Raw genomic sequence first — 15,094 nt, forward strand, 5'->3', positions numbered from 1 at the left:
AGAAAACGGACTGTCCTTTAATAACCAGCTATAGAAAACAGACTGTCCTTTAATAACCAGCTATAGAAAACAGACTGTCCTTTAATAACCATCTATAGAAAACAGACTGTCCTTTAATAACCAGCTGTAGAAAACAGACTGTCCTTTAATAACCATCAATAGAAAACAGACTGTCCTTTAATAACCATCTATATAAAACAGACTGTCCTTTATGTATTCTAAAGATTACTGGTATGGGTATTAAAACTTTTATTCTAATAAAAACATTACATTATATACAAAAAGCTCTTACATGGCTGGCATTAACAACATAACACCTATTGTAGTGCTGTTTAAATCAAGTCTTAATAATATGGCACCTACTGTAGTGATGTTTAGATCATATCTTAAATACATAACATCTACTGTAGTGCTGCTCATATAACATTTTAACAACATAACACTTATTGTAGTGCTGTTCAGGTAATGGCTTAACAACATAATACCTGCTGTATTACTGTTAAAATAATTTCTTAACAACACAATACCTACTGTATTACTGTTAAAATAATTTTTTAACAACACAATACCTACTGTATTACTGTTAAAATAATTTCTTAACAACACAATACCTGCTGTATTACTGTTAAAATAATTTCTTAACAACACAATACCTACTGTAGTGCTGTTTAAATAATTTCTTAACAACATAATACCTACTGTATTACTGTTAAAATAATTTCTTAACAACACAATACCTGCTGTATTACTGTTAAAATAATTTCTTAACAACACAATACCTATTGTATTACTGTTAAAATAATTTCTTAACAACACAATACCTGCTGTATTACTGTTAAAATAATTTCTTAACAACACAATACCTACTGTAGTGCTGTTTAAATAATTTCTTAACAACATAATACCTACTGTATTACTGTTAAAATAATTTCTTAACAACACAATACCTGCTGTATTACTGTTAAAATAATTTCTTAACAACACAATACCTACTGTATTACTGTTAAAATAATTTCTTAACAACACAATACCTGCTGTATTACTGTTAAAATAATTTTTTAACAACACAATACCTACTGTAGTGCTGTTTAAATAATTTCTTAACAACACAATACCTGCTGTGGTTAACTGTTTAAATAATTTCTTAACAACACAATACCTGCTGTATTATTGTTAAAATAATTTCTTAACAACACAATACCTACTGTAGTGCTGTTTAAATAATTTCTTAACAACACAATACCTACTGTAGTGCTGTTAAAATAATTTCTTAACAACACAATACCTACTGTATTACTGTTAAAATAATTTCTTAACAACACAATACCTACTGTAGTGCTGTTAAAATAATTTCTTAACAACACAATACCTACTGTATTACTGTTAAAATAATTTCTTAACAACACAATACCTACTGTAGTGCTGTTTAAATAATTTCTTAACAACACAATACCTACTGTATTACTGTTAAAATAATTTCTTAACAACACAATACCTACTGTAGTGCTGTTTAAATAATTTCTTAACAACACAATACCTACTGTAGTTAACTGTTTAAATAATTTCTTAACAACACAATACCTACTGTAGTGCTGTTTAAATAATTTCTTAACAACACAATACCTGCTGTATTACTGTTAAAATAATTTCTTAACAACACAATACCTACTGTAGTGCTGTTTAAATAATTTCTTAACAACACAATACCTACTGTAGTTAACGTTAAAATAATTTCTTAACAACACAATACCTACTGTAGTGCTGTTTAAATAATTTCTTAACAACACAATACCTACTGTAGTGCTGTTTAAATAATTTCTTAACAACATAATACCTGCTGTATTACTGTTAAAATAATTTCTTAACAACATAATACCTGCTGTATTACTGTTAAAATAATTTCTTAACAACACAATACCTGCTGTATTACTGTTAAAATAATTTCTTAACAACACAATACCTGCTGTATTACTGTTTAAATCAAGTCTTAATAATACAACTCCCACTTCAGTGGTGTTTATATCAATCTTAATAATATAACACCTACTTCAATGCTGTTCAACATGACACCTAATTTGATGCTGTTCAAATCATGTCTTAAGAATATAACACCTAATTAGATGCTTTTCAAATAATGTCTTCATAATATAACTTAATTTGATGCTATTCAAATCATATCTGAACAACATAAAAGCTACTTGAGTACCCTTATTACTTATAAATCTATCTAAATTCCTTCTCTGTGTTCTTTTTTTAAACTGTGAAAAGTCTAAGGATAGATTATTTTCTGTTAGCCCTAATGACTGGTTGTATTGGAACCAATGTTGGTCGAGTCAGAGTGGCGACAAACCATTATGTAATTCTCTGTTCCTCATCGTAATGAGTTGTAGGTGTTTTATTTCAGATACAGTTTAATTTGATAAGTCAATCATAAGTTAAATTAAACAACTTAATGTTACTCAGAAAACTGCTTGTCTTCACACTTATTTCTGTATCAGAATAAAATTTAATAACTTTAAAGTAAAAACATAATTAAAATAGTGTTGTTGAGTGGACATTAAGTGATAGTCCTAAACTTTAGTGTATTAGTGACAAAGATTTGAGGATGATGTTCTGTATTACATGCAGAGTTTTCTTTTTATTTCACAATTCTCACCAAGGTTAGGTGTAGTTATTGGGAAACTTTGAGACAAACTGTTGATTTTCCATCTTCACAGATATGATTCAGTTTTAGTTTACTATAAATGTTAAGTAACTGGTTGTTCTTTATTTGTTAAAGGTCCATTTACAAGGCCACATCCAGCAATATGGAGAATGGTGTTTGGTGAGTATTGAAGACCGTGACGTTTAAACATTTTATGATAAATTCAGTTTGTTTGTCTTTAAATATTAGCTAGGATTTTTTTCTTCTTGTATGTTCTATGTTGAGTTTCTTATCAAAAATGTTAGCAGGTTTGTATTAGATGTTTAATAATTATTCAGTGACTAACACATTTAACGTTATCCCTGTAAACACAGGTGAGGTCAAAGTGCACATTGTACAAATGTTTACAGGATGAAATTTAATACAGTATTAAGTATCTTATTCCAGAGTTATCAACTGTTCATTTTACTTCATGTTTTTGATTTAGCAACACTTCGGGTGGAAGAGAGTAAATATCAGGTACAATATAGAGGAACACTGAAGAAAACCGTTGACGCATGTTTTTAAAGCTCTAAAGGTTATTTAAAAACTTTATATTAATGGTACAATAGACTAAGTTATGCTTGTTCTTTGTACCAAGACAAGCTTTAACTCCAGTTTGTCTGTCCTTGTCAGAGTTAAACACTGACTATTCAGTTGACAGACGTAACTTTAGTGACAAACATAAGTTAACACTAGAAATAAACAACCTTCTAACACCCAAATATTGTTGGTATTTAATTAAACATCCAATGTTTGGCATTACGGATTCTTTAGGTGTTATAAGTTCATTTATTTCTAGTATTAATAGGTTTTTTGTAGATCAATATGCACTACAGAAATTAAGTATGTGACTTGTGTGTACTCGAAACATTTTAATAAAACCTTACTTTCAAAGAGATACAGTTAGTAAATTTGGTCAGTATCACTTCTTCTTTAATAAAACCTTACATTCATAGAGATACAGTTAGTAAATTTGGTCAGTATCACTTCTTCTTTAATAAAACCTTACTTTCATAGAGATACAGTTAGTAAATTTGGTCAGTATCACTTCTTCTTTAATAAAACCTTACTTTCATAGAGATACAGTTAGTAAATTTGGTCAGTATCACTTCTTCTTTAATAAAACCTTACTTTCATAGAGATACAGTTAGTAAATTTGGTCAGTATCACTTCTTCTTTAATAAAACCTTACATTCATAGAGATACAGTTAGTAAATTTGGTCAGTATCACTTCTTCTTTAATAAAACCTTACTTTCATAGAGATACAGTTAGTAAATTTGGTCAGTATCACTTCTTCTTTAATAAAACCTTACTTTCATAGAGATACAGTTAGTAAATTTGGTCAGTATCACTTCTTCTTTAATAAAACCTTACTTTCATAGAGATACAGTTAGTAAATTTGGTCAGTATCACTTCTTCTTTAATAAAACCTTACTTTCATAGAGATACAGTTAGTAAATTTGGTCAGTATCACTTCTTCTTTAATAAAACCTTACTTTCATAGAGATACAGTTAGTAAATTTGGTCAGTATCACTTCTTCTTTAATAAAACCTTACATTCATAGAGATACAGTTAGTAAATTTGGTCAGTATCACTTCTTCTTTAATAAAACCTTACATTCATAGAGATACAGTTAGTAAATTTGGTCAGTATCACTTCTTCTTTAATAAAACCTTACATTCATAGAGATACAGTTAGTAAATTTGGTCAGTATCACTTCTTCTTTAATAAAACCTTACATTCATAGAGATACAGTTAGTAAATTTGGTCAGTATCACTTCTTCTTTAATAAAACCTTACATTCATAGAGATACAGTTAGTAAATTTGGTCAGTATCACTTCTTCTTTAATAAAACCTTACATTCATAGAGATACAGTTAGTAAATTTGGTCAGTATCACTTCTGTATGAGCTCAGTTCATTCTCTTAAATTCTAGTTCTAAATGTATTAAGGATGTTGAGGTGATCCAGAATGACATGGATTATTTGGTGGATTCAAGTGTTACCTTGATTAAGTTGAAACTTTAGTTAAAGTGAAAACCAAGATTTATGTATTTTCCTTTTAAATTTCCTGAAGAACACAAATTGTGTTTGTGATATTTTGTGTTTATTATGGTCTCAATTATAAAAACATTTTTATCAGGAATTTTTTTTGAAGGATGTTAGTCAACAACAAAATTACTTCTGTACTAAACATGTTATAAGTTGTTTATTTGCTTTATTTCTGTTTATCAGGAATAAGTGTTCATTCATTGATATGTAAATTACTTATGTACTAAAGATGTTATAAGTTGTTTATTTGCTTTATTTCTGTTTATCAGGAATAAGTGTTCATTTATTAATATTTAAATTACATCTGTACTAAAGATGTTGTAAGTTGTTTATTTGCTTTATTTCTGTTTATCAAGAATAAGTGTTCATTTGTTAATATGTAAATTGCTTATGTACTGAAGATGTTAAAAGTTGTTTATTTGCTTTATTTCTGTTTATCAAGATTAAGTGTTCATTTATTAATATCTAAATTACATCTGTACTAAAGATGTTATAAGTTGTTCATTTGTTTTATTTCTGTTTATTAGGATTAAGTGTTCATTTATTAATATGTAAATTACATCTGTAATAAAGATGTTATAAATTGTTTATTTGTTTTATTTCTGTTTATCAGGATTAAGTGTTCTCTACTTAATGAGCCTGCTGTTCATTCTGTTTCAAAACTACAAGACCGTTAAGTCAATTATGTATTGGTTTTATCCAGATCTTGTTACATTCAAGATAGACTCCGAGAAGGTAAGATAGTGAACGATACATTGAACCCCGAACTGGTGACAAAACATTACAAGTATTTATGTCGTCAAGTGATATTCTAATGACATGTATTCAGACACAGATGTACTTACATACAAATATATACTTTATATATGACTTAGATAGTTGTCACAATGAATAAACAAATGTGCTGTGGGGAGCATCTACTTAGTTCACCTAACACTTGTATAGAAAGTCTTGTTTGAATAATTTACAAAATTTGAGTTACTTTTGTAGATTAATCCTCTTAAATTTGTTCACAAATGTTACTCTGAATTAGGTAGATGCTCCCCATTTCACTGTTGTTTATGTACACTTGATGTTACATTCATTCACAGTGTTCGTTATAGTGTTTCACAAATTTGTTTTTATTAATTAAATTATTATTTTCTATTTTAAATGTAGTGTGTGGATATAGGACTGATGTAAATTTCCTAGGCTAGCTAAATGTTGCTTAATAGTTTCAGGATTACATCTGAGAATAGTGCTAATAGATGAGGATATCCAACTTAGGAAACACTGAATTTTAGTCGTTACTAGTAAGAACACAAGAACAGAATGTTAATTACTGGGTAGATTTACAGTTCTAACTTGTGTAGTTATGTTGTTTTGATCAGAAGTTCATATTAATATTTCTAATAACCAAATAAAACACTGGACTATAGAAGGACAGTTTGGTAATTATTTCTCTATACAGCAACATAGATAACTCATTGTTTTTACAGTTGTAAGTCTTATTACAAGACCATTTTTATAACAGAACTCTATAGAGATATTATTATTCAATAAATGATCTTATAAGTTGATTTTGATTCATATTCACAAATGTACAAACATGTATATAAACCTATATATTATAATATTAAACATTTAGTTGATTTGTTATTGTTAAAGGGTACGCAGTCGCCTTTTTTATTATGTTTAAAATTATCATAAACTGTGTTTATTATTTACAACAATAATATTTAATAAGTTTAATATAATAAACATTAAAACTGATCATTCTGTATATAAATGTTTTTTGTTAAAACCTGGAAGATACATTATTTCTTATTGCTTTTCTGATTTCAGTTAAATTTGCATAACATCAGCATAACTTGGTATTTTATTAGATTTAATTAGCTTATTAAAGTCCTAAACAATGGTGAAACAAAGCTAAAGTGACCCATCATAACAATGGTGAAACAAAGATAAAGTGACCCTTCATAACAATGGTGAAACAAAGCTAAAGTGACCCTTCATAACAATGGTGAAACAAAGCTAAAGTGACCCGTCATAACAATGGTGAAACAAAGCTAAAGTGACCCGTCATAACAATGGTGAAACAAAGCTAAAGTGACCCGTCATAACAATGGTGAAACAAAGCTAAAGTGACCCGTCATAACATTTGATGAGTAAAATTTGAGAGTAATAAAGATGTGTGGGTGACAGTAATAACCTAACTAGAAACTAGTGAAGTATTACAGTTAGCTAACTAGAAACTAGTGAAGTAACACAATAAACTAACTAGAAACTAGTGAAGTATTACAGTAAGCTAACTAGAAACTAGTGAAGTATTACAATAAACTAACTAGAAACTAGTGAAGTAATACAATAAACTAACTAGAAACTAGTGAAGTATTACATTAAGCTAACTAGAAACTAGTGAAGTAATACATTAAGCTAACTAGAAACTAGTGAAGTAATACATTAAGCTAACTAGAAACTAGTGAAGTATTACAATAAACTAACTAGAAACTAGTGAAGTATTACAGTAAGCTAACTAGAAACTAGTGAAGTATTACAGTAAGCTAACTAGAAACTAGTGAAGTATTACAATAAACTAACTAGAAACTAGTGAAGTATTACGTTAAGCTAACTAGAAACTAGTGAAGTAATACATTAAGCTAACTAGAAACTAGTGAAGTATTACAGTAAGCTAACTAGAAACTAGTGAAGTATTACAGTAAGCTAACTAGAAACTAGTGAAGTATTACAGTAAGCTAACTAGAAACTAGTGAAGTAATACAATAAGCTAACTAGAAACTAGTGAAGTATTACAGTAAGCTAACTAGAAACTAGTGAAGTAATACAATAAGCTAACTAGAAACTAGTGAAGTATTACAGTAAGCTAACTAGAAACTAGTGAAGTATTGAAATCAGTGTGAAAATATGTTGAAGTTTTTACTGATTTTTTTGTCCATTGCCAGATGTTTGCCAGTTACTTTAAAAGTTACTTACAAGTGTGCTACCTGTACTGGCAGAAAACAAAGTAAAATAGATTATTCTTGATTTGTGTATCTTTTAACCTTCTTATCTCATGTATACTTTACATGAAGTTTTAGTTTCTTACATTAAAAGTTATTATTTGTTTGTTATATACCAATTAGTATATGATTTTAACTCATAATACATATTTTAATACTATAAGTGTTAAGTTTTTAATCCTACAAAGCATTATTTAGAAAGATCATGAATCCTTTGCTTGACAAGTGACATATCTTCTCTAGGCATACTTTTTATTTTATCCATAATCTCTTCAGAAAGTATAAAATTAAAAATAAATTACTCACTATAAAACAGCCATTGCTCTGACAAACTATAAATTTTAGTCTTTAGTTTTGTTTGGTTACAAAACTACCAAATGGAACCTTTTCTGCCACACCCACCCGTCACATCCTAATTTTCAAGAATTGTTACATTTGATTACATATTACACATAATGAATAGAAAGTCAGATTTTTCAAATGATATATTTTTAATAGCTAGCTAGTAAAAAGCAAGTAGTTTCTAGAAATTCATATCAATTGACTACTTCAGAGCTCTATAAAGATCTCTGGTTTTGAGTTAGTTGAAATTTTTATAAGTATAACTGCAGAAGAATATTTATAGATGTTGTGGAAAGAAAAATGGTTTTGTTAAAAGTAACTTCCAATATTGTACATTACTTCCACTTGCATACATAGCTGTTTTCTTTCAGTGCCGTCTTTCATATTGAAAATTGTTTTCTTGCATGCCACAAGCCTTCTGCCTCCCCTCTGTTGGAAATGATGCATTCCAGTGTCTGTTTCATGCAAGTTATGTGACAAACCTTGGCCAATGAGACCGCCATTCCAATGTGTATCTCATGTAAATTATTATGTTAAAACTCTCCACCGACAAGAGTACCAGACATTCTCATTATGCATGTGACTCCTTCAGTTGTACCAGGGTATCACTTCTTATTTCGTGGTGTGTGGGTTTAGATGTTTATTATCATTATGGTGTCTCTCTGACACATTTTGTTGATTTATTATTCATCATGAAGTGCCTCCTACAAGTGTTTTTCCACTGGTGGCAGGTGGGGGTGACCCATTGTTAGATATATCTGTGATTATTTGCTAAGATATTGACTGTTAGATGGGTCAACCACTGTTTCCATAGCTTGCCCCACTTTTTCAAGAACAAGCCAAACTTGTTCAGTGTGATAACAATTTTGATATCCTTTTTCCATCATTGGATTTTGCTGTGTCTTTCCATGTCCCACCTGCAGAGTCTGCTAGGCCTAATGAGGCATTTTTAGACATGATTTCTGAGGTATGTAATGTTTTGTCCCGATCTCTTATAATTCCTTTCTTTCTTTGTTGCGTGTGACTTCTTATTTAGTCTTCCACTCTTTCTCAGATATTTTGGGTTCATGCCAAGCATTTTGTTTCCCAATTGGTTGAGGGGACTAGCATGCCTTGCCCCCATTGGTTATGGTTAAGTTTGCTTTGGCTTACCATCAAGCTGACTGTCAGTTTCTAGGTTTTCAGCAATTGGAGTCTATTTTGTCAGTTTGAGGGGAAGAGGCACTCCTTGATTTTGTGGTATGTTTAACCCATGCCCAGTTTTCGTGCCTCTCTCTTACTCTTACTTCAATTCTGTAGTATTTATTTACCTTTCTAAGGCTGTGCATCTCTCTCTTCTTACTTCCACATTTGCTCACTTGTCATCCTTAGCTCTTGTCTTACACATGTGGTTTCTGTGTTGTTGGGATCTGGGTTATTTACTGCCTACTTATTTTAGGGATTCTGCATAATTCCTTTTCTTTAGCCATGTTCTTTCTTCTTTGGTAGTTTGTTTGTCTCGGCTGGAACCATAACAATGACCTATTTCCATTCCATATCCTAGTCCTTCTCAGTCCTTACCTGTTTCTTGGTTTATTATCTCATTATTTTCTTCAATGTAGATCGGCACAATACCAGAAGCACAGGTAAATACTTGATTGTGCAAATTTGTTCCTTTTTGGCAATCTTTCATCACAGATCAATGGGTTGTTTTGGGTTCTATCAGATGGACTTGTCCCACAATTCCATTCCACATGTTTTGTCATAGGTACTGATTTCCTTCCTTCTGACTCAGGATCCCATTACCAGCTAGTGTCTGACTCAGGATCCCATTACCAGCTAGTGTCTGACTCAGGATCCCATTACCAGCTAGTGTCAGTAGCTTAATACCTTCTGTCTCAACAGGCTGTCAGATTTGTGAATAATTTTTCTCCTAGCTTTTATTCCAGGCTGTTTGTTATCCTCAAGAAAACTGGAGACTAGTAGCCTATCATAGATTTGCCCCACCTCATTCAATTTGTTAGTCTCCCTCATTTTATCACAGAATCATTTCTCACCCTTAGGTAGGTCTTTTCTCCAGGCATTTAGATCATCAAGATGGATGTTGCAAGCGCTAACTTACATATCCTAATAGCTTGGCAGTCCCAACCGTATCTTTGTTTTGTGCTTTACTTTTTGGACTTGCTTTAGCCCCATATGGTTTTTGCTGAGTGGTTTGAACTTTTCTTCATTATCTTCATGTTCTATGGATGCATTTTTATTATTATATGAATGACTGGCTGCTGTTAGCTTGTTTTAAACAGGAATTTGCCTGTGATACTCTTCAGCTGTTCTGGGAGGCAATTCAAGTGGACTGGTTAATCAAAAAGCCTTTCCTTCAACCTACCCAATATCTGATCCATTTGGGTGTTTTTTTCAACATGAGTGTCAGTTGTGCTCATCCTTCTCTTTGACTTCATTTAACTTAGCTTTCAGTTCAATATATTCTTACAGCTTGTGAGGTTTTATTGCTTTTATGGATGTGGTATTCTATGGCCACAATTGTCTTCTCAGGTTGTGCTCATCAGGGAGTTCTTCATGACTAGTAGAATCTTGTATGGGATTCTTTGCAGGCTCTTATTACCCTTCCTCCTAACATAATTGACAATCTGAGTTGGTGATTGGACAAGATTTACACTTTGGTGGGTATCTTCGTTCCTCATCCCTGTCATCCATAGAATGTGGTATTCTATGGCCACAATTGTCTTCTCAGGTTGTGCTCATCAGGGAGTTCTTCATGACTAGTAGAATCTTGTATGCGATTCTTTGCAGGCTCTTATTACCCTTCCTCCTAACATAATTGACAATCTGAGTTGGTGATTGGACAAGATTTACACTTTGGTGGGTATCCTGCTTCCTCATCCCTGTCCAGATTTACACACTTTCACGGATGCTACATTTTAGAGCTAGAGGGAATGGGTCGATTAACAGAAGGCTTCAGAGTGTTGGTTTGCAGATAAAAAGTCTTATTGTATCAATGCTCTGGAGCTTCTAGCTGCACTTCAGGAATTGGATCATTCCATCCACCATCATCTAGTAATAAGTCATTCTGACAATTCCACAGTGGTTCCTTATCTCAATCAGCAGGGTGGCACCCATTCTTGATCCATTTTGTTTTTATGTGTTGGAACTTCATTTTCTCGGTTCACTTGAAAGATATTTACATCATTGCCTTTCACATTTTGGGTTCTTTCAGTCTTGCTGTGGATTATCTTTCACATAGAGACAAAATCTATCTGACAGAGTGGTTTCTCAATCTTCATGTTTTCCAGTGGTGTTGCTTTCAATGGGGTATTCCTTACATCACTGCTTTCGCCACACACCTCAACACAAACTACCCATGTCTTTCTCTTCAGCCCCTCATCCTCTTACCCTGACTGTTAGTACTTTCAACTAGGATTGGACCAACAAATACTAAAATGTTTATCCTCCCATTTACCTTCTTCACTGGACGATTTTGATCATCCATTCCTTCCAGTGTCAAGTACTTATTACTCCTTGCTAGCTGGCTCAACCATGGTTACCTTGACTTTTCCTGTGCATAGCTTTGCTTCTTGTCTGGTCTGTTCACTCTTCCTCCATGGAAGTTTATCGGTGTAAATAAGTTGTTTTCTGCTATTGGTCTCTGTGTCAAGAATTTTCAGCTGATTGTCTTACTGTTCCTTGTATTACTGATTTTCTTGATAGGCTTTTTTGATTGGGGATTGTATATTTCCTTGATTTCTGGTTATCAGATGGCTTTATCCCACACCTTTTGGTTTTTCTAGATACTCTAGGATATTTATCTCTTCTATGTTCTCCTTCTTGATACATTCCTTCTGGATTTGTCGTCCTCTGTGGTGGTCTGTTCTTCCAAACTTGGATGTTAATGTGGTCCTCCATTGTCTCTGTTTGAACCTCTTTCCACATGTTTCATGATTCATCTTTCTCTTGAGACTTGTTTTCTTCTCTTATTAGGCCATAGAAGTTGGCTGTGTGATTTACTTACCATCATGTGTCATGTACTGTTAGGCTATGGAAGGTGATTTACTTACCATCATGTGTCATGTACTGTTAGGCTATGGAAGGTGATTTACTTACCATCATGTTTCATGTACTGTTAGGCTATGGAAGTTGGCTCTGTGATTTACTTACCATCATGTGTCATGTACTGTTAGGCTATGGAAGGTGATTTACTTACCATCATGTTTCATGTACTGTTAGGCTATGGAAGTTGGCTCTGTGATTTACTCACCATCATGTTTCATGTACTGTTAGGCTATGGAAGTTGGCTCTGTGATTTACTTACCATCATGTTTCATGTACTGTTAGGCTATGGAAGTTGGCTCTGTGATTTACTTACCATCATGTTTCATGTACTGTTAGGCTATGGAAGTTGGCTCTGTGATTTACTCACCATCATGTTTCATGAACTGTTAGGCTATGGAAGTTGGCTCTGTGATTTACTCACCATCATGTTTCATGTACTGTTAGGCTATGGAAGTTGGCTCTGTGATTTACTTACCATCATGTTTCATGTACTGTTAGGCTATGGAAGTTGGCTGTGTGATTTACTTACCATCATGTTTCATGAACTGTTTGGCTATGGAAGGTGATTTACTTACCATCATGTTTCATGTACTGTTAGGCTATGGAAGTTGGCTGTGTGATTTACTTACCATCATGTTTCATGTACTGTTAGGCTATGGAAGTTGGCTCTGTGATTTACTTACCATCATGTTTCATGTACTGTTAGGCTATGGAAGTTGGCTCTGTGATTTACTCACCATCATGTTTCATGAACTGTTAGGCTATGGAAGGTGATTTACTTACCATCATGTTTCATGTACTGTTAGGCTATGGAAGTTGGCTGTGTGATTTACTTACCATCATGTGTCATGTACTGTTAGGCTATGGAAGGTGATTTACTTACCATCATGTTTCATGTACTGTTAGGCTATGGAAGTTGGCTCTGTGATTTACTCACCATCATGTTTCATGTACTGTTAGGCTATGGAAGTTGGCTCTGTGATTTACTTACCATCATGTTTCATGTACTGTTAGGCTATGGAAGTTGGCTCTGTGATTTACTTACCATCATGTTTCATGTACTGTTAGGCTATGGAAGTTGGCTCTGTGATTTACTCACCATCATGTTTCATGAACTGTTAGGCTATGGAAGTTGGCTCTGTGATTTACTCACCATCATGTTTCATGTACTGTTAGGCTATGGAAGTTGGCTCTGTGATTTACTTACCATCATGTTTCATGTACTGTTAGGCTATGGAAGTTGGCTGTGTGATTTACTTACCATCATGTTTCATGAACTGTTAGGCTATGGAAGGTGATTTACTTACCATCATGTTTCATGTACTGTTAGGCTATGGAAGTTGGCTGTGTGATTTACTTACCATCATGTTTCATGTACTGTTAGGCTATGGAAGTTGGCTGTGTGATTTACTTACCATCATGTTTCATGTACTGTTAGGCTATGGAAGTTGGCTGTGTGATTTACTTACCATCATGTTTCATGTACTGTTAGGCTATGGAAGTTGGCTGTGTGATTTACTTACCATCATGTTTCATGTACTGTTAGGCTATGGAAGTTGGCTGTGTGATTTACTTACCATCATGTTTCATGTACTGTTAGGCTATGGAAGTTGGCTGTGTGATTTACTTACCATCATGTTTCATGTACTGTTAGGCTATGGAAGTTGGCTCTGTGATTTACTTACCATCATGTTTCATGTACTGTTAGGCTATGGAAGGTGATTTACTTACCATCATGTTTCATGTACTGTTAGGCTATGGAAGTTGGCTGTGTGATTTACTTACCATCATGTGTCATGTACTGTTAGGCTATGGAAGGTGATTTACTTACCATCATGTTTCATGTACTGTTAGGCTATGGAAGGTGATTTACTCACCATCATGTTTCATGAACTGTTAGGCTATGGAAGTTGGCTCTGTGATTTACTCACCATCATGTTTCATGTACTGTTAGGCTATGGAAGTTGGCTCTGTGATTTACTTACCATCATGTTTCATGTACTGTTAGGCTATGGAAGTTGGCTGTGTGATTTACTTACCATCATGTTTCATGAACTGTTAGGCTATGGAAGGTGATTTACTTACCATCATGTTTCATGTACTGTTAGGCTATGGAAGTTGTCTGTGTGATTTACTCACCATCATGTGTCATGTACTATTAGGCTATGGAAGTTGGCTCTGTGATTTACTTACCATCATGTTTCATGTACTGTTAGGCTATGGAAGGTGGCTGTGTGATTTACTTACCATCATGTGTCATGTACTGTTAGGCTATGGAAGTTGGCTGTGTGATTTACTTACCATCATGTGTCATGTACTGTTAGGCTATGGAAGGTGATTTACTTACCATCATGTTTCATGTACTGTTAGGCTATGGAAGGTGATTTACTCACCATCATGTTTCATGAACTGTTAGGCTATGGAAGTTGGCTCTGTGATTTACTCACCATCATGTTTCATGTACTGTTAGGCTATGGAAGTTGGCTCTGTGATTTACTTACCATCATGTTTCATGTACTGTTAGGCTATGGAAGTTGGCTGTGTGATTTACTTACCATCATGTTTCATGAACTGTTAGGCTATGGAAGGTGATTTACTTACCATCATGTTTCATGTACTGTTAGGCTATGGAAGTTGTCTGTGTGATTTACTCACCATCATGTGTCATGTACTATTAGGCTATGGAAGTTGTCTGTGTGATTTACTCACCATCATGTGTCATGTACTATTAGGCTATGGAAGTTGGCTCTGTGATTTACTCACCATCATGTGTCATGTACTATTAGGCTATGGAAGTTGTCTGTGTGATTTACTCACCATCATGTGTCATGTACTATTAGGCTATGGAAGTTGTCTGTGTGATTTACTCACCATCATGTGTCATGTACTATTAGGCTATGGAAGTTGTCTGTGTGATTTACTCACCATCATGTGTCATGTACTGTTAGGCTATGGAAGTTGGCTCTG

General features: G+C 33.2%; 1 protein-coding gene across 1 annotated transcript in view; it reads left to right on the forward strand.

Annotated features, from left to right (window-relative positions):
* Positions 1–15,094, forward strand: part of LOC143246720 (phosphatidylserine synthase-like) — a 52,992-nt gene that overhangs the window by 4,792 nt on the left and 33,106 nt on the right. The window contains exons 3-4 of the mRNA XM_076493810.1: positions 2,780–2,824; positions 5,353–5,474. Of these exons, the coding sequence (XP_076349925.1) occupies positions 2,780–2,824; positions 5,353–5,474 (167 nt within the window). The remainder of the gene's footprint in view (positions 1–2,779; positions 2,825–5,352; positions 5,475–15,094) is intronic.

The sequence above is a fragment of the Tachypleus tridentatus genome, chromosome 3, assembly GCF_004210375.1.
Source record: "Tachypleus tridentatus isolate NWPU-2018 chromosome 3, ASM421037v1, whole genome shotgun sequence".
Lineage (NCBI taxonomy): Eukaryota > Metazoa > Arthropoda > Merostomata > Xiphosura > Limulidae > Tachypleus > Tachypleus tridentatus.